General features: G+C 43.9%; 1 protein-coding gene across 1 annotated transcript; it reads left to right on the top strand.

Moving 5' to 3' along the window:
- Positions 1–703: 703 nt before the first annotated feature.
- Positions 704–11,009, top strand: DHRS7C (dehydrogenase/reductase 7C). The gene is made up of 7 exons (XM_079966233.1): positions 704–866; positions 1,407–1,566; positions 3,753–3,865; positions 4,958–5,168; positions 6,159–6,251; positions 7,125–7,280; positions 8,657–11,009. Exons 2-7 carry the CDS (start codon positions 1,413–1,415, stop codon positions 8,863–8,865), a joined length of 936 nt encoding a protein of 311 aa, XP_079822359.1. The 5' UTR covers positions 704–866; positions 1,407–1,412; the 3' UTR covers positions 8,866–11,009.
- The last annotated feature ends 13,515 nt before the right edge of the window (positions 11,010–24,524 follow it).

Raw genomic sequence — 24,524 nt, 5'->3', positions numbered from 1 at the left:
CTTGTGCTGTTGAACCAATCACGTAACATTCATTCCCTACTAATAAATCTACAACACTTAAAATATAAATCCGGGGACATTAAATGAAATCTGGGGACATTCCTGGGATGGATTTTGTCCAGGGACAGATTTGTGAATCCGGGGACTGTCCTCGGGAAACGGGGACATCTGGTAACCATACTTTAAAGTGCATTCAAATCACACACATCCACACACCAAAAATTCTGGGGAATAAGAATAAAGCACATACAGAGTAGCTGGTAAATTGTAACTGAAATCATACCAGTATTTTTAAAAGAAACAGTCTTATCACATATAGAAATGCTATTGACCATTTAGACTGGATTTCCATCACTAAGGCTGCAATCCTGTATCCACACTTATCTGAGAATCATGTTCAATTTATTGAGACTTCTGAGCAGAGCTGCAAGGGTTGCTCTCTTAGTGATTGCAGAAGTCGTTGCACATTGAAAAAAAGAAACAGATTATTTCAGTCTTGTAACATCTAGAGCCTTTTCGGAGCAAAGGGAGCTGTTACCTACATTTCCCCATAAAAATAAAGAAATGAGCAATGTCTCTTTATGACTGAGTTTGTCCACTCTTGCAGGCTGTAGAAGGACTTTGAAGCCCTGTGAAACTAAATAGGTCAGGTATGTGGCTGGGGCCATGGATACTATATTTACTTTTTAAAACTCTGTCATGCAGCTGAGCTCTATACATAGCTGCCTTTGCTCAAGGCAAAAGGCTTCGGCGGATGGAGTGCTTTTTCCTTTCCAAAAATGCCTATGCGTTTAATTAAACTTCAAGTATAAACCAGCTGGCGGGAGATACCACCTTATCAACTTGTTGACGGCTTGCAATTCCAAGTAAGTTATTGTCTTTATTATAGAACTTCTGTTGGATGTTAAATTGGCACTATTTCTTCAGAAGCTTTGCTTTAGTCTCTTTCCTTTCAATAAGAAATATGTCACAATTCATCCCCCCCCCCCTTTCTTCTTTTTCTTCTTGCATCAGGGAAATAGAATTGACTGTTGCAAACACTGGTGTGGAACAGCACTGCCCACAAATCTGTCCATAATATCTAACAATCAGTAAAGAAATGAACCCCCCCCCAAACAATTCTTAATGGGTTTTGTCATATTATGTTTGATTTTGCAATTCAAAATTGCTTTGTGTGGAGTTATTTAAAAGCAGAAAATTGCTTTGTGTACACTTTGGTAAATCTCTGTGCATTGATAGATGCTGAATAAATAATAATATAATTCAAATAATGGCTGGGAACACCTTACATGCCACAGGTTCTGCTTGATTGCATTTTGTTAATGGAGGGGGACCTTTGGCCATGTTTGCTGTAAAAGATATTGACAATCTCCTCTGTTGCCTAAATTTGTTCTCCTTTCTGCCAGGTGAAGATGGGTGTCCTAGCTGTGCTAATTCTCCCACTGCTGGTGGTTGGAATCAGTGGGATTGTATATATTTATCGGACAGTTACTCATCTGATGTCAAAATCTGCCGTGCGGAGCAAAGTTGTAGTGATCACTGATGCTCTCTCCGGTGTGGGCAAGGGTAAGCAGGTGCAGCGAATGACTAATAGCCTGTTGTCTCTCTCTCTCTCTCTCTCTCTCTCTCTCACACACACACACACACGTTAATAGAAATCTGGGTTGCTGTGATTGCATTGTGCCATCCAGTTCTCTGGCATGTGCGCCTTGAGGAACATTCAGAATCTTAAAGAATCCAGCTGACATTAAAAAGAAACATAATTTCTAGACCTTTTGGTTGTCAATGAAAGCTTGAAAATATGGCGAGCAATTGGCTCAGAAACCAATTGGACAAGAGTCAGGGCTTCAGCACTGCGAGAGACATAAAATCTATGTGTATTTGAGCAGAATGGAACCTCTCAGTGGTGATATTAATGGAGGGAATCCTTCAAATGGCCCAGTTCATTCCCACCATGGATGCTTTAGCTGAGATTCCTGTATCGTTGGACTAGATGACCCTTAGGATACCTTCCAACTCTACAATTCTATGATTCTATTATTCTATGATCCACCTGTGTCCACATTCTTTCCTGTTCTTTCCTAAACTGCATGATCCATTTCACAGAGTACCCTGTGGCCTTTGTATTCTTTCCCCTCAACTGCACCCTGAAACAAATTCACAGTTCTTCAGAAATCAAAACACTGCAATTGAACCGATTTAGTAAAGCTAAGTAAGATAGCTAATTTTGTTACTGTTTGCATTTTACTAACCCTTGTGGTGTGGAGCAGGGCAAAAAAGTGCATAAACAAATTATAGGTATTGATAGGTAAATTAACCACCACCACCCCTTTTGCCTAATTGGTTCTGCAACAGAAACTGGGTCTTTCTTCCTTGCAAAACTTAGGTTTGCTTTTGGTGCCGACTTCTGGAATCCAAGTTGATCGCTTTATATACACCAAAATGAATTAGCAATAAAAGCAGCTGCACTGTATTTATTTAGAGAATCAATGTCCACATAGCATTCTCATCATAATACTAGAGAAATGTGGGCTAGGAAGAATGACAGTCAGGTGGATCCAGAATTAGTTGGAAAGCTGCTTTTCTATAAACACTAAGTCTTAGATGAAATAAATGGGTCTATTTATAGCCGGGTGGCTGTGCTGTTGCAGTGCGATCTAATTGCACATACAGTAACTATCAGGTGGCAGCAGGGCGGTATAAATAGATTATTTCTATAATCCATAAGTTATGCACCAGTGCTGAGCTTTAAGGTTTGAGACCAGTAAGAAGGCATGCAGAAGGCTCTCTTGAAGTGAAATTGCTTACAGGCTTTGGGGCGCTAAAGCCTTGAGCAGGCAGCCACCGCAGCAGCCGTCCAGTTAACGGATGGGCTCATAGCAAAAGAAGGTATCAGAGGGCTGGAAAGTAATCCGTTTCAGCTACATGGGGTTCTCTGATCGGCTTGCTGCTCTGCTGCCTGCCAGGCTGTGGAAACAGGATATGTCAGTTGAGAAATCATCAGGGGCTCGTATGCACCATTTGGCAGATGCACTTGGGGAAGTTCACAAAGATGTTGCTGGAGTCTGGACTCTTAACTCCCATCATCTCTGACCATTAGCCATGTTAGCAAGGAAGGCTCAGCTTTATCTGGAAGGCCACAGCTTCTCGATCCCTGTGCATAGGTGAGTTCTCTCACCTGACAGTTTGTTCCATAGCATGCGTCCAGCGTGTCCATTTCTGTCTGACATTAACAGCTTCCACTGCAGTGGGAGGTGGAGGGTTTGCTAACTGAAACATCATGATTTTCTTACATCTTCAGAACAACTTCACAACTGGTGAGACTGCATTTTTCTAAGAAAACTTGGGTGCATTTCTGTTTGTTTGCACAGTTTATGGGTTTCAGACAATATATGTGGTGCAATTTCTCAACTCTCTGAAGATCCAGTATTTAAAATATAACCAATGCCCTGTGTATGTGTGTGCTGCAGTGTTAACAGAACATCTCCCCTTGATTATTTCAAATTAACAAGAATACAGGTACATGCTTTATATATTCTTTAAGCCAGGAATGGGCAAACTTGGCCCCCTAGATGTTTTGGGACTACAACTCCCATCATCCCTAGCTAACAGGACCAGTTTGCCTATGCCTGCTTTAAGCCACCCAGAGTGGCTGGGGAAACCCAGCCAGGTGGCCAGGGTATAAATAATAAAATCATCATCATCATCTTCATTATCATCTAACCTGCATTATTCACTGGTTTATCTTTCAGAATGCTCACGAGTATTTCACACAGGTGGAGCAAGGCTAGTTCTGTGTGGTAAACACCTGGACAAGTTAGAAGCTCTCTATGATGCTTTAAACAGTGTGGCTGATCCTAGAGCAGTAAGTACCCTGTAAGGGACTGTGTAACAACAGCAGGATTTTTCCCTATGAAACAAGAGAAACAGAAGATATAAGCTTGTACCTTTTTCTCATTACTTTTGAATTAGGCTTTGCTGTCTGATATGCAGGGCCATGGCGAAGCAATGATCTCAGGTGGTGGATTAGCTTCTGTAAAAGCAATTGTGCAGCAAAATTGGCTACACCTAGCAGGAAGTTCTCTGCCTACACCTAACAGGAAGTTGAGGGATTTAGCTCACTTTGAGATGACACATGTAATTCCCATTAAGAATCTAATTATTGAAGACTTGTAGATGCGAAGAAGAGGTATTAAGGCCAACAAGGCAAACCCACCACACTGAAGGTAGCAGTGAGCCTACCTTGTCCCCCAAATAAAACCCATATGTAGACAAATAGATTTAAATAGAGTTTATTACGTTCCAGGTCATACGGTGTGCCATAAGCAGAAAGCATGCATGAGATCAAAGGTGTGACTAGAAAAGGGTTAGCTTCAGTTGAATGCCTGGTGGCTGAAGCATGTCAATGTACTATACATTATGGAGCAGAGGGTTAAGCAATGTTTGGTATGGCTATCACATTGCAATTGAAAACAAGTTTTCTATGACAACAGTGTACATATGTTTTCCCCCACTGTCTTCTGAAATGGGCCCATTTTGACCATGCAAGCAATCCCAATCATCTCTGTGTATCAGCTCAGGTGGATATACAAAGTGGCTACTGGATAATCAGTCAGTAGCAATACCAACAACCTCTGAACTGGATAAAGCAATAAATTGCTACTAATTATATTCATCATTCCTTGACTCATTCAGTAGCATCCACAGGAGTGAATCCCTCAGTTTGGGGGTCAGTTTCCACAGCAATAATCCCCAGTTTGCTTTGCATTCATCTCATCTGGCGAACTCTAGTTATTCTGTTGTGTATAAGGATATCCAACTGGATGCTCCTATCTGTTTCCCTAAATGATCTGTGAACTAATCCTACCATCTAAAGCTTATGGAAGTTGTCCCATATTTCTATATTTTAAAAATGCCCTTCAAGAAAGGGCAGTAACAATTGTTTGCTTCTTTTCAGACATTTACGCCGAAGCTTGTCCTCCTAGATCTGTCTGATGTAAACTGCATCCAAGATGTAGCTAAAGAAATCCTGGATTGCTATGGATGTGTGGATATACTTATCAACAATGCTAGCACAAAGGTGAAGGGAACCGTGCAGAACATATCACTGGAAATTGACAAAAAGGTTATGGATGCCAACTATTTTGGGCCTATAACGCTCACCAAAGGTATTTGGAACTGTGCCTCCTTACGACCCTTGTATCTCCCTTTAGAGGTGGGGCATCGGGTGGGACACACTTTGGAAGCATTTCTCTTCTTGGAGAGGCTGATCACACTCATGGCATCTCTGCATTACAAACTTGCATCAGTTTTGTACTGCCTTCAAAGAATCCAGGAACTTGATGATACTGTGGAATATTATCTGTTCAAGAACTGTAGTCTCCTTGCAACACTACCATTCCCAAGATTCCTTGGGGGAAGCTAATGATATCTGTAGTGCAATATAACCTTAATGTTTAATGACTCCCATTAGTACTCCTGGACATGATCTGACCAAATGTAATCACATATAATCCCATTCGTGCACATGTACTTATCTCCCACTGAAATGCTTAATATTTCCTGTACTCATTCATACTCAGCTGTCTTAACAGCTACAACAGTCCGCTACCCACTGTATAGACACAATTGCAGCTAACACGATCATCCTAGTAGATGAATAAGGTTGCATGGCCATCTTTTCAACTAGCAGAAACTGATGCAGAGCACAATGACATCTGAGTTTGATGTTGGTGCCTACTAGTTCTCCATATATGAGCTCACTTGTGGAATGATGATGTTGACTACAGTTCCCATTGTACTCGGCCAATACTGATGGGATCTGGAGTCCAACAATACTGGGAGGGCACCATGTTGGCTACCTGCACAGTAGGGCATAGGAACTAGGTGGCTGCGCCTTAGTTGTGCAGTTTAAGAGTTTATTTTTTTAAGAGATTGGGAATAGGAATTTTCTCTTTCAATATTGGCTGCCAATAGTAGGAATTTTCATGGTATTTGGATACTGTTCTTTGAACTTGTTTTTCACTGATTCATATAGCCTTAACTATTACACAGGCATGGAAAAGAAATGTTGGAGATGTATTTAGATAAGGATCACTGCCCTGGTAATTACATTTCTCTAAAATCATTCATTTTCTGCCATCTTTTCACCCTTGCAGCCCTTATTCCCAACATGATCTCCAGAAGAACTGGGCAAGTTGTGCTAGTCAATAACATCCAGGGGAAAGTAGGAGTGCCTTTTCGTGGAGCCTGTAAGTTTACAGATTGAGAAAATAACCATTTGTTGCAACGGTGCTGAGGTACTGCCCAGCGGGCCTGATCCAGCAAGCTGAGCCTTTCTAAGTGGCCCATCAATTCCCAACCTAATTTTCTGGTGGTGGTGGCAGCAGCACTGTCCGTGAGGGAGGAATAAGTTCAGAACACCATCAGAGACTGAACAGTTTTAATCCTCATCATAGTGCTGGGCTAGACAGAGATATTTCAAGCTCTCTGTCCGGCCCAGTAACATGATGAAGAATCAAATTACCTACTCTTTGCTCATCAGATAATTGATCTGATGAACAGAAAGGGGCAATTTTAAGAGAAGTTTCAAGCTCTCCACTCAGCCCAGCACTGTGCAAATTGCTCACTGACCACACATCAGTTCAATTAACTGATGAACAAGGAATTTAATTCTTATTGCATGGACTGTTAAATATGTTGCTATCAGGCTTCCAGCTGACCACTAACCCTGAGAGTTTTCAACCCATTGAGAAAAAGCAGGTGTCAAATCTGCCCGGTGCCATTCCATTTCTCCATATTTTTCAGAAGTAAGAAACTGACGTGAGGATCCCACCCATAAGCCCAACAACAACTCTGAGTATTTCAGCAAAAACTGTCCTTTCAGTCAACACAATTTGCTTCTTCTTTGGGTTTCTGGAAGAGTTGAAAAGCCAATATTTAAAATAAAAGGCTCACTGTGAAACTGGATCTGTGCTATTGTTTGGTGCTGAAATGACGAGGAACTGGGTTTCTAGGAACCCAAGTTTCTGTATATTAGAACTGAGAGAATAATATACTACGGGGAGCGGGGTTAGATAGTTTATTTGTTTATTATATGAGGTCATCTCTTTTTTTCCTCCTAGATGCTGCTTCCAAGCATGCAGCTCTGGGCTTCTTTGATTGCCTGAGGGCAGAACTGCAGGAATTTGGTGTTTGTGTCAGTACCGTGACTCCAAGTTTCATACGTGCATCCCATGTTCAACCACAGGCTAGCAACTGGGAAGCCTCTGTGTGGAAATGTAAGATTAACCTAAATTGGGGGTGGGGATGGGGGAGCCAGAATGAAAGGTGGAAGAAGAGAAGAGTGGAGCAGGCCAGTGTGGTGGGAACCTGAAATAAGATGCAATATGAATTGCATACTAATAGTGTGTGAAATGGGGCATGGAGGGAGTTTAGACAAATTTAGGGGAATACATATATATATCCACATTTCAACAAAGGGGACTGAGGCATGCATCTTCTTGCTGTCAACATTTTTTAAACGCTCGCTTTCTAGGAACAGCAAAAGATTGAGGAGGAGGAGTATTATTCCAGTAGGAGTCTTGAACTGGTTTAAGCATTCTGTATCATCTAACTCTGATGTGACAGTGGTATGAGATGGTTTGTGGTCCGCATCTAGGAAATCATTTCTGAGCCCACCTACCAGATGCTTGAAGACAGAGTGCCTGGCGTGCTCTGGTCCATGGGGTCACAAAGAGTCGGACACGACTAAATGACTAAACAACAACAACAACCAGATGCTTACGGGATGTGCTGGCCCTGATCTGAAGTACAGTGGTACCTCAGCTTAAGTACTTAATTCGTTCTGGAGGTCCGTACTTAACCTGAAACTGTTCTTAACCTGAAGCACCACTTTAGCTAATGGGGCTTCCTGCTGCTGCCGCGCCGCCGGAGCACGATTTCTGTTCTCTCTTTTTTTTTTTTAATAATATTTATTACCTTTTTCAACAATTTAAACACTACAAAAAATAAAAACAATACAATACAATACAATACAAAAAAACAAAAAAAACCTACATTACACTAACAAAACACTAACATTAAACTAACAAAACAAAACAAACACAGTTTAAAACACATCAAATAATTTCAATATCTTATCTTTCATTCACTTATTTCCGCGACCTCCTCACACCTCCCTTTTTGTATTCCACTTCTATTAATTTTTCCAGCAATTCCTTTCCATCTTCCTCTATTTTTAATCCTATAATTATCTTAACACATTCTAACCTTATTTTCCCTTTAATACTCTGTTAATCTATTTATCCTTAATTCCTTATAACATTTCTGCTAAAGCCATATAACTTCATTCCAACATTTTCCTAACATTCATTAATTTTACAGTATTTCCGTAAATAGTCTTTAAACTTTTTCCAGTCTTCTTCCACCGACTCTTCTCCCTGGTCTCGGATTCTGCCAGATTTCTGTTCTCATCCTGAAGCAAAGTTCTTAACTTGAAGCACTATTTCTGGGTTAGCGGAGTCTGTAACCTGAAGCGTATGTAACCTGAAGCGTATGTAACCCGAGGTACTACTGTAATAGGTAACTAATTTCAGAGCAGGGTCAGTGTGTCTCAGCTTGCCACTTGAAGAGAAACATTGTTTCCCTCTTTCAGTCTTTTTCAGAAAACTGGCCAATGGTGTCCACCCTGTGGAGGTAGCGGATGAAATTCTCCGGACAGTGAGCAGGAAGAAGCAAGAAGTTTTCATGGCAAATCCCATTGCAAAGGCAGCTGTTTACATTCGCACGTTCTTCCCAGAGTTGTTTTTTGCTGTTGTGGCCGCTGGAGTGAAAGACAAACAGAAAATAGAAGATGAAAAATGATTTGTATCCTGCTCATCTAAGTTGGCTGTAGGGTTGCCAGAAGATCTCTATTATATGGGCTGATCCATTGGGAAGCTAAAAGCAGGGATGTTAGCAGAAGATCATACAACTCAAAAATGAAACAATGAAATGTTTCTGGTTTGAGGATTTGGAGGCAGTGGAGTTGGGAATGGTAGTCTTTTCAACTACTATTAAAGGTGCACTCCCGGGCTCTGGAACTACAATCCCCAGGGTGCTTTGTGAGCCTTCGGAAACACCTGTGCTTTGTCTCCTGGGAATTGCAGTTACACAAGAAAGTTAATAAAACGGAGGAAGAGGCTATGCTCTGCATGTTGGCTCTTGTAGTCAGAGAGGAGTCGTGGAAGAAGGGAGACCTAAATAGACAGAATCAGAGAAAATGAGGAGGTTCAGGCACCAAGGGTAACTGGAGAAATAGTTGGGGTGAGTTTATGTGTTTGTTAACAAAGTGTTGAGCTGGTAGGAAGCAAACTCGATTTAGTGAAGAGGAAATCCTCGGGAAGCAAAAGTGAAGTGCCTTGTCAATGTTTGCACAAGAATTATCCCTCTTCCAACTTCAAAGCCCCAAGATTATTTCAATAGGTTCAAGTAGGGTTGATTCTGATAACTTGTAACTGTAAAGAATTATGGAAACACTGGGTAAGCAGAGAAGCATTCCGTGTTTCGAAATAGAGAAATCTGTACATCTCCAGGTTTTAGGGCAACCAGATGATTTTTGAAGCCCCAAATAGGGATGAGGGAGAATTCAATTTTGTTTGCAATTTAATGAGAAACTACTTAATTTGTAGGGACGCGGGTGGCGCTGTGGGTTAAACCACAGAGCCTAGGACTTGCTGATCAGAAGGTCAGCACTTCAAATCCCCGCGACGGGGTGAGCTCCCATTGCTCGGTCCCTGCTCCTGCCAACCTAGCAGTTCGAAAGCATGTCAAAGTGCAAGTAGATAAATAGGTACCGCTCTGGCAGGAAGGCAAACGGTGTTTCCGTGCACTGCTCTGGTTCACCAGAAGCCGCTTTGTCATGCTGGCCACATGACCTGGAAGCTGTACGCCGGCTCCCTCGGCCAATAAAGCAAGATGAGCACCGCAACCCCAGAGTCAGTCACGACTGGACCTAATGGTTAAGGGTCCCTTTACCTTTACCTTTACCTAATTTGTAAGGATAAAATGGGAAGGGGGAGAACCATTTACACAACTTTGAGCTCCTTGGAGGAAAGGTGGGATACTAATGTAATAATAACTTAAATGGATAGTAAATATTTAAAAATGAGCATAGCAAGGTCAAAAACATGTTAGCTCATGTTTGTGTTAGCCTGTGATGCATTTAAAAAGGTGAGACTTTTCATAAAGTTCAGCTGTAGCAGAGCTGGGGTAATTATTAGAGGACAATGTTGGAAGGAAAAATGAGAGGCGGTCAGTTACGAGCATGGTTGCACTTGCACTGATTTTGGGCTTAGGTCTGTATATGTAATATCTCCTGCAGTACACACTGTGCTACATCCTGGCCCTAGCCCTGCATGTTTGCAATGCCAGCAGGCATACACTATCTGTATGGTTGCAAGAGCAATGTCTGCACAGGGGGATAATATCATTGCATTTGTATTGGTTGTAGCGGGAGTGTGTGGAGGTTCTTAGATTGTTTGAGCAACAGGCATGCCTCACGTACTGCTTGAAGGAAACTGAGGTGAATGCATCCATTCTGAAGACATAGTGTGTGCATGTGAACGAGGGGAGGGGGCCGAACTGAAGAATGGCTGCTGTTAGGCTTGCATTTGCTGTAGAACTTTCAGCTGTTGGGGCCCAAACAGTGCACATAATGGAGGTGTGCTTGTCTCCTCTTCCCTGTCCCAGTGTAGGGATGGGAGACAAGCCCTACAAGGTCTTCCCTGACTCCACTGCCTCTTCCTTTATTGGCCCACCAGCTTAAATTTATAGCACATGTGCTCCCTTCAAAAAGAGAATCCACTTCCTCAAAACACCTTCCTAGGTGTACACAATAGGAAAAACATATAACAAATGAAATTAGGAATATTTGAAAAGGATATGTATTTGCATTTCCCAGATTTCTAGGTTTCAGATCAAGCAACCCTACCCAGAAGTGATATAAATAAAGTCCTTGTTTCAACTTTGTTCATTGATTTCTTGTCTACCTTTCGCTAGAGGTTGGAAATAATGATTACTAAAAAAAAAAGCTATAGCAGTGACAAAATATTAGGACTAAATTCCAAAATGGAACCATCCTTTCATGAGATTTGCATTCCAATGCTACACAATCAGAGGGGGAAGTTGCCAGCATGAGACCCAGGTGAAACAAAGACAAAGAAAGAGGGAGATTGCTGGGGTGTGGTGCTGCCCAGTGGGTCCATTGCTCAATCACTGTTGCTGCTTTCCTCCTAACTGCAGGGTGAAATATGTTTGGGTAAGCACTTGTTTGGACCTTTCCAATAGGTCATTTGAATCCTTCCTCCTTTTTTGTGACCTAGCACTCTGACATCCTTTAGGAAATAAACAAGAAATCTCAGAATGGATAAGAAAGGCCCTGGAGCAGTAAGAGACCCTATGGCTTCAGCAGACGAGGTGGCCGAGTGGTGAAGGCGATGGACTAGAAATCCATTGTGCTCTGCACGCGTGGGTTCGAATCCCACCCTCGTCAGCCTTTTGGCTTCCCATAGCAGATTCCTGGAGAACATAGCTGGCGCAACACAGAGGCGTCAGATCCTACCCCATGCTCTACACTACAGTTCTGTGCCATGCAAATTCTATCCATCATCCTTTGTTTCAACTTGCTATCTGATGCCATGCTGGGGGGTGGAGAATTACTGGCATGGGGTCCAGATTAAATAGACGAAGAGAGCAGGGGCCTGGAAGAAACCTGGGGAAATGGGTCTTGGCTATAGTTGCTGCCTATTTTCCTCCTCATTGTGAGGTGACATGTCCTTGGGTAGCTTCTCATTTAAACTCTCCCAAGAGGGCTGGTTGTTGTGTGGACTTCAGTAACAAAAAGGATGAAAATGGAATGAAATAGAGAAGATCAGCATGGCCCTGCTGAAGGATGATACTGAACTTTGTGAAGTGTTCCTTTCCATGAAGCTGTTTTGCCATGTGAGACAAAGCTGTTGGGTGAAGGGGAGCTGAGAAAGCTGCTTCATGGTTTCTGCCTAAGCTGCCTATTAGGTGCTCATGGGATCTGGAGTTTGTCACTCCTGGGGCTCCATGTTGCTAGGGAAAGGTGACCCTTTAGAAATTCCATAAACTTTGGGGGGAGAAAATGTTCCACAGCTTGGCCTATCCTATCACAAGTACTGTGATGCAGAACACAACCACTCTATCATCCTTCAGGTAATGAACAAGCAGGTGCTGACTGGAATACGAAAGTCCTATAAGAGTGACAGGTTCTTCCACTATTACAGGTGAGGTGGCCGAGTGGTGATGGCTATGGACTAGAAATACATTGTGTTCTGTATGTGTGGCTTCAAATCCCATCCTTATTGCCTTTTGGCCTCACACAGCAGAGTCCTGGGGAAGAACAATGGCTGGCCCATTAGAAAGGCCTAGTCTCCAGCCTCATGCACTACAGTTTTGTGCCATGCAAATCCACCACCCCCATGACAGGAGCGGGTGTAGGAACTGGTCAACAATAAATCACATAGATGTGATGTTAACTCTTTGTTAGAAGAAAGAAGGGGCCGTGGACTGGCTGGACACAGAAGAATGCTGGGAGGCACCAGCTGGAGAATCCCCAAGGGGAAGAAGGCTCAGAGCCAGGGGATTGGTGGTGAGATGACAATAAGTGGTCAGAGGGAGCAGACTGAGAGAAGCAGATGTCGGAAGCTGAAGAGGTAACAAGGTTTAGTGAGCAGGAAGAGTCTGTGGCAGAGAGCAGTCCAGAATCAGAGGCTGGAGAGGAGGGGGACAAGAGGCAGTGAGGCAGTTATGGGGACTGAAGTTCCCCAATTCCCACAGTTCCCTAAGTCTGTTCCTCCCCTGGACCCACAACACTGAAGGCACAACTCCCTGTTGACATTAGTTGTGCTTCTTGCCCAAGGGAAACCACTAATAGTGCTCTCCCTGATTATCTCAGTGATCGCCTTGTGGTGTACAGGGCACAAAGTATTAGGGTGGTTCCTGTGCAAGGATGACAAAGAATATCCATATTTCTTTGAAGTCTCATTACAACGCACGATGAGGTGGCCGAGAGGTGAAGGCGATGGACTTGAAATCCATTGTGCTCTGCACGCGTGGGTTCGAATCCCACCCTCATCGGTCTTTTGGCCCTATAGAATAGAATGGAGGGGCACTTAGCCATCGGAGCACTGACACCTCCACTGCTGCTCTGTGCAGTGCACCTCTCCCCCATCATTCTTTGCTGTAACTTGTATTCCAGTGTTATACTATCAAAGGAAGGAATTACTGGCATGTGGTCCAAATGAAACAAAGGCAATGGAAGAAGGGGTCTAACAGGAACCCAGAGATGGGCCCTATCCATAGTTGCTATCTACTTTCTTTCTGTTAGATGAAATACCCTTGAGTAACCTCCCATTTATGCCCTTCCTAGAGGGCTGCTTTTTGTGCTCACTTTGGTAATATACGGGAGTTGGAATGATACAGAGATTAACATGGCCTTGCACAAGGATGACATGGAAATTCATGAAATGTGCCATATATGTGTGCATGTTCATGTATAACCATTCTTTGAAATCTCACTGCGGGGTTGGACAAACCTGCTGAGCAAATAGGAGCTTGTAAACCTTTTTTCATGGCTGCTGTCATGAAGTGTTGGTCTGCTGTATAGGATTTGAGTCCCCTGGAGCTTCTCACTGCCAGAGGAGAGTGGGTCAACGTATCTTTAGAATTTTCCTCAATCTGATTTTTAAAAAAAACCAAAAAACTTCCCCAAGATTCTTCCTCTTACGACCCTTTTGTCTTGTGACGGAGGAAGCAAATGTTCCAACATTGTTTATGAAATGCACAAACAACTGCAGAGCATCCAGGAAAGACCAGAAAGGTGTAAGAGGACTTGCTGCTATGGTCACCTGTTGTCTAAGGTGGCCAAGTGGTGAAGGCAATCAACTAGAAATCCTTTGCGCTTTCTCTGATTGCATAGGTTCAGATTCCACCCTCATGGTGTTTTGCTGCTGACAAGGGAGGGCTGATAGTCTGCATGCCTGGGATTCCTGATCCAGCATGGCCTGTTTGGAAATCATGAAAATCATGGACAAGGTGGCCGAAAGGTGAAGGCGATGGACTTGAAATCCATTGTGCTGTGCACGTGTGAGTTCGAATCCCACCCTTGTTGGTCTTTTGGCATCACATAGTAGATTTTTGTTGGTTATGTGTGGGGAAGGGGAGGGAAAGATTTGGGAGAGGTCAGGGTGTAGGTTGTCTATGGTTGTTATTCCCTTTCCTCATAAAAAGGTGAAATTTCTTTTGGTGATTGCCCTACCCAAAAAGGCTTGTTCTTGGGCGGACTTCAGTGACACTAAAACTGAAAGAACACACAGAAAATGAGCATGGTCCCTGCACAAGCACAGAGAAAAGTTGTGCACCACTCCGTCATCTGCTGCTCCCCATTTCTGCAAGTCCTAGCCCAAAACGTCCTATCTGAAACTCATGAAAAGCTGCTGGTGTGGATGAGTTGGCTGAGAGGTAAAGGTGATGGACCAGAAATCCATTGTGCTCTGTACGCATGGGTTCGAATCCTTCACTCATCGGACTTTTGGTCTTATATAACAGATTCCTAAGGGACAGCTCCCGAACCCCTTCACTGCTGCAAAGAGATCCTGCCATTGGGCAGACAGTTAGAGGTGGCTGTGAGGTGATTGCCAAGGACTAGAAATCCATTATGCTCTGAGCAAGTTGGTTCAAATCCCAACCTCGTGTTTTTACTGGCAAGAAGGAAGGACTAATTGTCTGTTGCCCCTTCTTTCTGGAAGCCCCTGCCCAATATGGCCTATTGGGGAGTTGTGAAAAGCCACCAGTGTGGACAAGGTGGCTGAGAGGTGAAGGCGATGGACTCGAAATCCATTGTGCTGTGCACGCATGGGTTCGAATCCCATCCTTGTCGACCTTTTGGTTTCACATAAGAGTTTCCCGGGTGAGAACTTAACTGGCACATCATGGAGGCCTTGTCCGTGGTCCTGTACTGAACTCCTCTGTGCTGTGCATGCTCCGCTCCATCCATCATCCATCAGAGGAAGGAGTTACAAGTGCAGGGCCCAGATGAAATAAAGATACAGCCAAGAGCCTGGTGTGAGACAGGGGCAGCCCCCCCCCCACAGTTCCTATTTCCCATTCCTTCTCACTGAAAGGGGAAAATATTTGGGTAGCTGTTTATTTAAACTCTTCCAAGGAGCCTTGTTTCTTATATTAAAGGTAAAAGGGACCCCTGACCATTAGGTCCAGTCGCGGATGACTCTGGGGTTGCGGTATTCATCTCGCTTTACTGGCCGAGGGAGACGGCATACAACTTCCGGGTCATGTGGCCAGCATGACTTATATTATATTTATATTATATATTATATTATATATTATATTATATTTCTTATATTAAATAGCACACAAATTTGTGAAGTGTTTCATATATTTAAAAACTTATTTTGATGCTTTGCTGCCAAGTGAGAAACATCAGCTGAGGGATAAAGAGCTTATTCAGAGAGCTTATTTGTGCCTAGAACCTCTCAGATGTGTCTCAGGTCTGAAACAGAGTCCTCTAGGGTTTCTTGCTGCCAGACAGCAGGATGTTGTTCCTTAAAATCTGTCCTGTTCTGGGAAAGTGTTTCACAAATCTATCTATCACAGATAAGACCACACACTGTCCTGCTTTGTTATGTGCTCCAAAATCCTTTAGGAAACACAAATACCACCACAGGTAATGGGCTCAATTCGATCCTGATATCGTGGCTGGCTGTGGCTATGATGTAGACGAGCAATGAAGGCAAGGGATTGGAAATACACTGGACTCCGCACAGTGGGTTCCAGTATCACCCTTGTTTGTGTTTTTACTACTGAGAAGGGACTGTGAGTCATCTGCTCCTCCATGTCTGGAACTCCTGTCCAGCATGGGCTGTTTGGGGAACATGAAAAGCTGCTCTTGGTGTGGCCAAGAGAAGAATGCGATGGAACTGAAATCCATTGTGCTCTGCATGTGTGGGTTTGAATCCTACCCATTGCCTTTTTGGCTTCATACGAGAGTTGTGGGGAGGAACTTGGCCTGCACAGCACAGAGGCTTCTTCTCATCAGAGTGGCCATCTTTTGTGTACCTTTGCTATGGATTTGTATTCTGATGCCATGTAATTATGAGGCCCACATGAAGCAAAGATGAAGGCAAGGGGCAACTGGTGCCCTATCCACGGTTAGTATTTGCCTTTCTCCTCACCATAATAGAAATATCTTTGCTCACCCACTCATATAAACCTTCCCGAGAGAGCTTCATTTTGTGTCTGTGTATGCAGAAACAGGAGAGGAACGCAATTCCCCTCCCCTTATAAATTACATGGTTGAAATAAATCACAGGAAGGGTTGCTGCGTGGAAGGACTGTGACCTCAGGGATACTCAATGCAAATTCCTGTCCTTAGCACCTGCTCAGAGGACACCCTGTTCTTTAGTTTTAAGTGTCTGCACCTAGATCCAGATGGTGGCTCTTGGGGGTTCCAGGAAAATGCAATTCAGGTCCTGCAACCCTGAAGCCTGCCCTCCCCTCCCCTGTTCGGTTTTCCTGTTTTGGGGACACCAGTTGCAAAGGAGGGTGGGGTTTGTCTTCTGGAATTCTTTGAAACTCCCCTCTTTTGTGACATGGAGTAGTCTTCCTCGTAAGTAAGGTAAAAACAAGGTAAAGGACCCCTGGACGGTTACATCCAGTCTAAGGTGACTACGGGGTTGCGGCGCTCATCTCGCTTTGCAGGCCGAGGGAGTCAGCATTTATCCACAAACAGCTTTCTGGGTCATGTGGCCAGCATGACTAAACTGCTTCTGGAGCAACATGACAGAAGCCAGAGGGCACAGAAATGCCGTTTACCTTCCCACCGCAGTAGTACCTATTTACCGTACTTTTCCATGTATAATTCCCTAAATTTTTGAAGTTTAAAATAAGGGGTCATCTTACACACAGATAGTGCATAGTGCATTTTCTTTATTTTGGGTTAAAAAAAATAGGGGTCATCTTATGCATGGGGGCGTCTTATACACAAAAAATTACGGTTTCTACTTGCACTTGTGTGCTTTTGAACTGCTAGGTTGGCAGGAGCTGGGACAGAGAAACTGGCGATCACCCGTGGCAGGGATTTGAACCACAGACCTTCTGACCGGCAAGCTCAGAAAACAAGCTAGAGTCCAGTGCTTCTCAGAGTCACAATGGGCTACCACCTTCCCTCCCGATGGGCGTTAATGGAGGCTGGCATATAATTAAGAAGGCCTAGGTGCATTAAGAGCTTTTGCAGTACTAAATATGTAATGTCAAGAGTCTTTCTCATGCAAAGAGGCTGCTCATTTTTTTTCTCCGGCACAAAAGGGAGGGAGAGAAAGCCTCTCCCTCACTCTGGATGTGTTCCCCCTCTTTTCTATATAGTCTTTTCCTATATAATCTGTGGCCCATTTAGGAATTGAAGCCTGCCAGTCCCGTTTGGGCGGGAAGATTCCGTCGGCTCCTCCCTCAGCGCTAGGTCTCCTTTGCCTCAAAATGGCCGCCGCTCTAGTACGCCTGTTTCAAAGACGGCGGCGTCTGCTCATGCTCATGCTCCCTGACGGAGCTCCGGGCTTAGAAGGTTGCCTGAAAGGTCGCCCCTCTCGGGCAAAACGCAAATTTCAAAGAAGTTTTTCCTCTCTCCTAGCGAAACGAGGCGCTCTTGTTTTACACCCCACCTCCCCTTATCCAAATAACGGCGCCTTTTTCTGCCCAACTGCTGGGCTTTCTTCGTAAGTGCGAAGGATCTGTCAGCCGAGCGCTCCCTCCAGCGCCCAACCTTCGTATTTATTATATAAATAAATTATATATTATATATTATAAAACGATAAGGAGCTACACAGAATCGATATATATATCTCGATTCTGTATCTGGGCAGGAAGCCCCGTGGAAACACCGTGAGGAGGCTGATTTCTGGGGAGACGGTGGAATAAGTGGATAAGAGATAGGTGGTCGCTAATCGGCTAACGTGTTTTTTTCGGGGCGGGGGGGCATAAATCAAGACTATTCGCCGCCGCCGCGGTTTTAAAATGATCCTAGTTATTCTGGTACTGGAGCTTTGTGTCCCGTCCCCCCCCGCCCTCTCCTTACAGTAAGTAAGACTTATTCCTTCAAATCTTTTCGAAAGAGCAAAACGACTCAGTTGGTTAAGAGAGGGTCTTGGTAGGCTAGTGTGAATAAGTATTGAACGAGCGCCAGTTCGGGACGACTGGTTCCATGGTGTAATGGTTAGCACTCTGGACTCTGAATCCAGCGATCCGAGTTCAAATCTCGGTGGAACCTGCGGATCCCCTAGTTTTTTTGCGGCGGTTGTGGGCGGAAGAGACTCAAAGGTTTCTTAAATAAATAAAAAATACGGAAAACATTTTTTGCGGGGAGGGGGAACGAGGAAGAAAGGGGAATGCGCCATTATTTTCTCTTTATGTTGAGGCTTATGCTTTTACATAATGGTAACGTTTTGCTGGGGGTGAGGGGCTTAAAAACGTCTAAAATTTCAGAATGTATTATTATCCATTATATATATATATTATATATATATATATATATATATATGTAATCGGAAGCTTGTCGGTCTTACAAAAGGGCATTTAAGATGACAGGTTCACAGTCGTCGTCCCCCGTACAATAATATATATAATAATTATGAAGCAGAAATCCATACGCATTAATGTGAACGTAATAGAACCTTGGGAACGTGCTAGTAGAGAACTTTTCAGCCAGCAGGGCTGCCGTGTGGTTCTATGGTGTAATGGTTAGCACTCTGGACTTTGAATCCAGCGATCCGAGTTCAAATCTCGGTAGAACCTGTGTGTGTGTCCCAGGTGACATTTTAGAGACGCTCAGCTTTTTTTTTACATATATTTTTTTAAGAAAACCTCCCTCCCCTTATTTATTTATTTTTGCTTCTCTATTGAAAAAATAATAATATTTGGAGTGGTTGAAAGGTGCAGTTTGTTTTGAGGAATGGGGGTGGGGGGAACCACGTTGTTCGGGTAGGATTTAAAAGAGCTGGTCGCCGGTTTTGATTAAATGCGCTTTCCCTTGCCTTGAGTAAAAATAAAATATACAAAAATCTACGCTGTCAGACAGAAAATGAGTGTCTCCAGGGAGCAAACTGCCCGCCCCGTATTTCGTCAGGAGTGCATGGATGGGTAGAAGCAGAAAGATGGACTCCAAAGGGAAAACAAAATTAATGCCTGTGCGAAACCATTCCTCTTTTTTGCTTCCTGCCCAATCAATGCGAAGAGGCGTCGTTTCCTTTCACAGGACGCTTCTCTGTAGTATATAAGGAGAAACATCCGTCTTGCTGATTCCAGATCCTTTTAGTTTCATATTTATTTCCTCACCTCAAAGGCCACGTGGTGAAATGGGACGAGCAAAAGCTATGCAGGAGTCCCTTTCTCTGTTTAACAATCCGAATTATCGCCCTAATAATCCTCAAATGGGGAAGACCATAGAGTTGTAGAGTTGGAAGGAACCTTAAGTGTCATCTAGTCCAATCCTCTGCGATGCAGGAACCACAGCTAATCACAGATGTGGGCAGGGAGTGGCAGTGGCGTAGCGTGGGGGGTGCAGGGGGGCCGGCCGCACCGGGCGCAACATCTGGGGGTTAGGGGGTGCAAATCCATGGGTTAGGGGGCGCAAGGTTAAAGGTAAAGGTAAAGGTACCCCTGCCCATACGGGCCAGTCTTGACAGACCCTGGGGTTGTGCGCCCATCTCACTTAAGAGGCCGGGGGCCAGCGCTGTCCGGAGACACTTCCGGGTCACGTGGCCAGCGTGACATCGCTGCTCTGGCGAGCCAGAGCCGCACACGGAAACGCCGTTTACCTTCCCGCTGGTAAGCGGTCCCTATTTATCTACTTGCACCCGGAGGTGCTTTCGAACTGCTAGGTTGGCAGGCGCTGGGACCGAGCAGCGGGAGCGCACCCCGCCGCAGGGATTCGAACCGCCGACCTTTCGATCGGCAAGTCCTAGGCGCTGAGGCTTTAACCCACAGCGCCACCTGCGTCCCTATTAATCCATGGGTTAGGGGGGCGCAAATTACTTGCCTTGCCCCGGGTGCTGACAACCCATGCCATGCCACGCCACTGGGGAGTGGATTTGTGTGTCTCTGGATGGGGTTGCGCTCCCTCCGAGGTAGCAGGTACTTGATCTGGGAGTTTAAAACTTGAAATCCTGCTCCACCACACAGTCAATTTGGGGGGATTTTAGTTTTTAGCTTTTTAAACAAAGGTCACATGCATTGTGCTGGGTCAAACCTATATCTTGACATGCTCTTGGCCGCTATGAGAATCTGCAGTGCCAGCAGGGCTCTTATAATGTTGGTCCACATAAGGCAGGAGAGTGAGATGGAGGAAGAGGGCTGCATCCTCTGAGTGTCTCACTTGTAGTCAAAAGTTATAAGAATTGTCCCAAAGGAGGTGGCAACATTAGCACCAGTCTAATTGGCCTGACTGGTGTCTTTTAGAACAATTTAGCCCTTTCAAATGAGTTAGCTGTGGTGCACTCCAGAAAATGTTGGATTACAGTTCCCATCATCCTTGATCATTGGCTATAGTGGCTAGGGCTGATGGGAGTTTGAGTCCAACATTTTCTGGTGGGCACTCTGCTACCCCTGTGGCTTACAATGGAATCCTAGACACATTTGCTGAATTTAATGGTACTTAGTTCTCCCAGGTCCAGTGTTGGAGCCTTAGTGCCTTTGTAAGTGAAAGAAGCTCTTAAACGATGAGGAGCTGAGGAATGAGGCAGCCTAGATGTAACAAGCGATGAGTTGGTCCCACCATTAGTAGCCTTGCACAGGCAGCAAATTTTGGGGCACCATGAAAGAGAGCAAACTGTCAATCATGGATGCTGAAAGAAGCCTGACTGAAAACACTAGAACTTACTTTTGAATAACCACTGTTAGGATCAGACTATTTGTTATAGAAGTACTTCTGTCTCTGGTATTCAACAATAAATATTGCATCACCTACCACTGTGTTCTGCAGGAGAAAGTCTCCTGCAGAAAGCACCTCATCAGGAGGGGCATTATTTCATTCCATGTAGGAAACTAGTGTTTAGTGTGCCAGCTTTTACTCTTTGGGACTAACGTCTGTTACCCATCCGACACAGGCTGCCTCTTTGGCCTTTTAGCATTTTATTGAACACCTTCCTCCTTCAACAAGGCTTTCAGGTGGAGGGTGTTTTTTATCACAGTTTGTTTTTGCAAAGGATTTGAAATTGTTTTTATATATGAAATAGCTTTGATTTTAAATATGACTCTACATAAGTTTTTATTGTTGGAAGTTTTACTGTTAAATTGTTTCAATATGTTTCACAGGAAGCAACTCACAAATGGAAATAAACAAATGCAGTAAGCATACTTAATATAAAATACTGTTGCATTTCATTTTATTTCAGCCATTCAAATTCATACTCTATTAGATTATTGAATATTGTCCAGGTACAATCATGTTGAAAAGGCAGAGATCAATGCAAACATCTTATGTTAAAATTTTACAATATCCTTTGGCTCTGAGGTCCTATCAGAAAATTTCTGTAATATTTATTGTTCCCTTTTTAAAGACCCCAAGTGAATAAATACATAGTCTGGATATTCTCCATACTAAACTTCTAGAATAGGATGCATGTACCATCATTCAGAGCATATTATTCACTTTATACCAGGCCTCATTCCTAACCTCGTAATAAATTCCTATAAATCCTGTTGATTTTCATGGATGCATGTTTCTCAGGAAGTAAATCCCATTAAGTTCAGGGAGATTTACCTTGTGAGTAACAGGCCTGCAGTCAACACCCACCATACTGGGCAGACACCTTACCTGATCGCTCCAGTACCCATTGTTATTTGACTTCCATCTTCGTACACAGGAAGCTGCCTTATACACAGTCAGATCATTGGGACATCTAGCTGAAGTCTGTCTACAATGACTGGTAACAGCTCTCCAGGATTTCAGACATGCAAAATTCACCACTGAGCTATTGCTGTACCCACTGCTCTACCACTGAGCTGCAGCTGTGGCACTGCTCTGGTGCCATGCTTGTGGCTTACCCAGTGATAATGGGGCAGCAGTAATGTAGCCCCACGCATGAAGGAGAAGATGGCAGTTTCTCTACCCTCCTGGGCTTACACAGCAGTGGTGTTACAATGGGCTGGGGAGTTGAGTAGCCCACTTGCCTAATGCACAAAGGCGATTTTGCAGTCCTGCGGTTATCAGTGGGTCCATGTGGCGTGGGACCATGGACAGACTGAGCAAGGTCCCCCTAAATCTGGAATGGGTTTCTCAAGTGAGCATGCCTAGGATTGGCATTTACAATGACAGCATATTTTAGGGCATCATAGACACCAAAACATCTAGACTGAGTTTTAATCTCTTTGATATCTAAAAAAACCTCTTTTTAAAAAAAGCTCATGTACACGAGCCCATCCACATACTCTTCACATTCTGTGTGTCCAGAAAGGAACTGTACCAAAACAACATTCAAATGAGAAGCAAATCACTATGGCTGGATTTCCACAGTGGCTGTAACAGGATGCGAAACAGCAAGCAGTAGCTACAAGATGGGAAGCATATTAAGTTACTACAATCACGGGACAACTACTTTCCAAAAAAACACCAGATTATACCTACTTGTGACTGTTGAGCATTCAGCGCTTCCATAAACACCCTGTCACAATGAATTGCATCCGTAGCTGGCAAGTGGGAGCCTTCTGCAGTACATTGCAATCACGTAATCAAGTACCTGGTAGTACTATAATGACCACAAAGGGAGCTGCTTTCAAGTACGGTAAGTGGCTTGGGTCCCACATGGGTCCACCTTCGGATGAGTGTGTGCTTCCCATGCCTCTAACCTAGATGGACCCTAAGGTTATTCAGGGCTTCAGTCCTTGACAGACTTCCCACCTTTTTCATGAGTGCTGATGCCACAAGACACATGGGTCTGTGCAGATTTTGGAGTCTGCCATTGGAAATTTGTTAAGTTCTGCAGCTTCATTATTAATATACCCCAAAATGAGGTGTGTGTGTGTGTGTAATGGAAAAGCTCTTTGTCAGCTCTATGAGACTAGGTAAGTGAAACTAGTGGCATGGTCCTTCTACATTTAGGTCATCCCCACAGTGTGTGGAGCAAAGGCCAACTAAAGCTTCTACTATCTGCCAAGGGGCTGTCAAATTAGAGCTTTGAGCCTGAAGTTCCTGAAGAATCCTTCTCATTGTTTGGTCTCCAGACAGGGCCATGTTCTGTGTTATCAGCACAAAGGCCACACCAAATGGTTTAAATGGCGAGAAGTGTTGTGTTAAGTAGGAGAGTGCATATTTGTATATTAGAATCTTTTACCATCTTGTTCCTGTGACTATTGATCAGCATGGGTATCACTGCCAGAATGCAGTTTTAACCAGTTGCAAAAGGTTACTTGGGAACATAGATGGAACTTTTCTCTAACCACTACATACACACTTGGAAGCTTCCATTTTGGCACAGAAAATTAGCTTCTTTCCTAAAGGGGAGGCAACACAGGGCTTGTAAAAGTAAATTCAAAACCTATACCAAGTAGCATGATATTTCTCAAGATCTGTCACATATACACATTGCTCACAAACAACTTAAAACCTATACAGTGGTACCTCTAGTTGCAGACTTAATCTGTTTTGGGGTGCCGTTTCGCACCTGAAAAGTCTGCAACTAGAGCGCTTCTTCTGCGCATGTGCAATCTAGTGCTTCTGTGAAGCACGCAGATTGCTTCTGTGCATGCGCAGGTGGTGAACCCGGAAGTAAACACTTCCGGGTTTGCCGCTTTCGTAAGCTGAAAGTCCATAAGAAGAGCAGAAGGCAACACAAGGTATGACTGTATACAAAACTGCAGGGAAAAGAATTTTTTTAAAAAAGATAAAGGATTTTAACACAAGATATCCTCCATGTGTATCTACAAATAAAAACTATACAGTGGACTTGTAAGGCTAGAATTGCGCTCAGCGCATTTTGAGGGCATCCTAATGAATGAAGCAAAATTAAAATAAATTACATTGTCAGCATAACTTGAAGACACTGAAGGCTGTGCTTATGCCTCACTACAGGAATTTGGACATTGTGCGTACATCCACATGGAAGTTTCTCTTGCTTCTGTTCAGCATGGCAGACCACAACAGGGTACGTAGAAAAATATCCCTAGGAAAGGCCACTATCTATCCCCCTCCAGGATGCCCTCATGATGAAACTGGAAGCTAGTTGTGCATCCTACATGCCCACCCTGATTTCACAATAGGCAGAAATATTGTGTGTGTGTTTGTGTGTGTGTAGAGATACTGAAGGGAACTGCAATAAGGCATCTGATGCCCTGAGAATGTGCCATGTGGACACACCTTTTCTATTTTAATGCAGTAGCATGCCCAGGATCCCTCGGCCATTCTGAGCACCTTTCCTAGCACAGAGGTAGGTTTCAAGAAGTGTTTTACTTCTGCA

Source organism: Podarcis cretensis, assembly GCF_951804945.1.
Source record: "Podarcis cretensis genome assembly, chromosome: 2".
NCBI classification, from domain to species: domain Eukaryota; kingdom Metazoa; phylum Chordata; class Lepidosauria; order Squamata; family Lacertidae; genus Podarcis; species Podarcis cretensis.
This window is presented reverse-complemented; position numbering and strand designations above follow the sequence as displayed.

Coding starts and splice junctions, on each gene's coding strand:
- DHRS7C (XM_079966233.1), top strand. CDS start 1,413: ATGGGTGTCCTAGCTGTGCTAATTCTCCCACTGCTGGTGGTTGGAATC. Junction 3,866..4,957: donor GTGTGGCTGATCCTAGAGCA/GTAAGTACCCTG, acceptor GCTTCTTTTCAG/ACATTTACGCCGAAGCTTGT. Junction 5,169..6,158: donor GCCTATAACGCTCACCAAAG/GTATTTGGAACT, acceptor TCACCCTTGCAG/CCCTTATTCCCAACATGATC.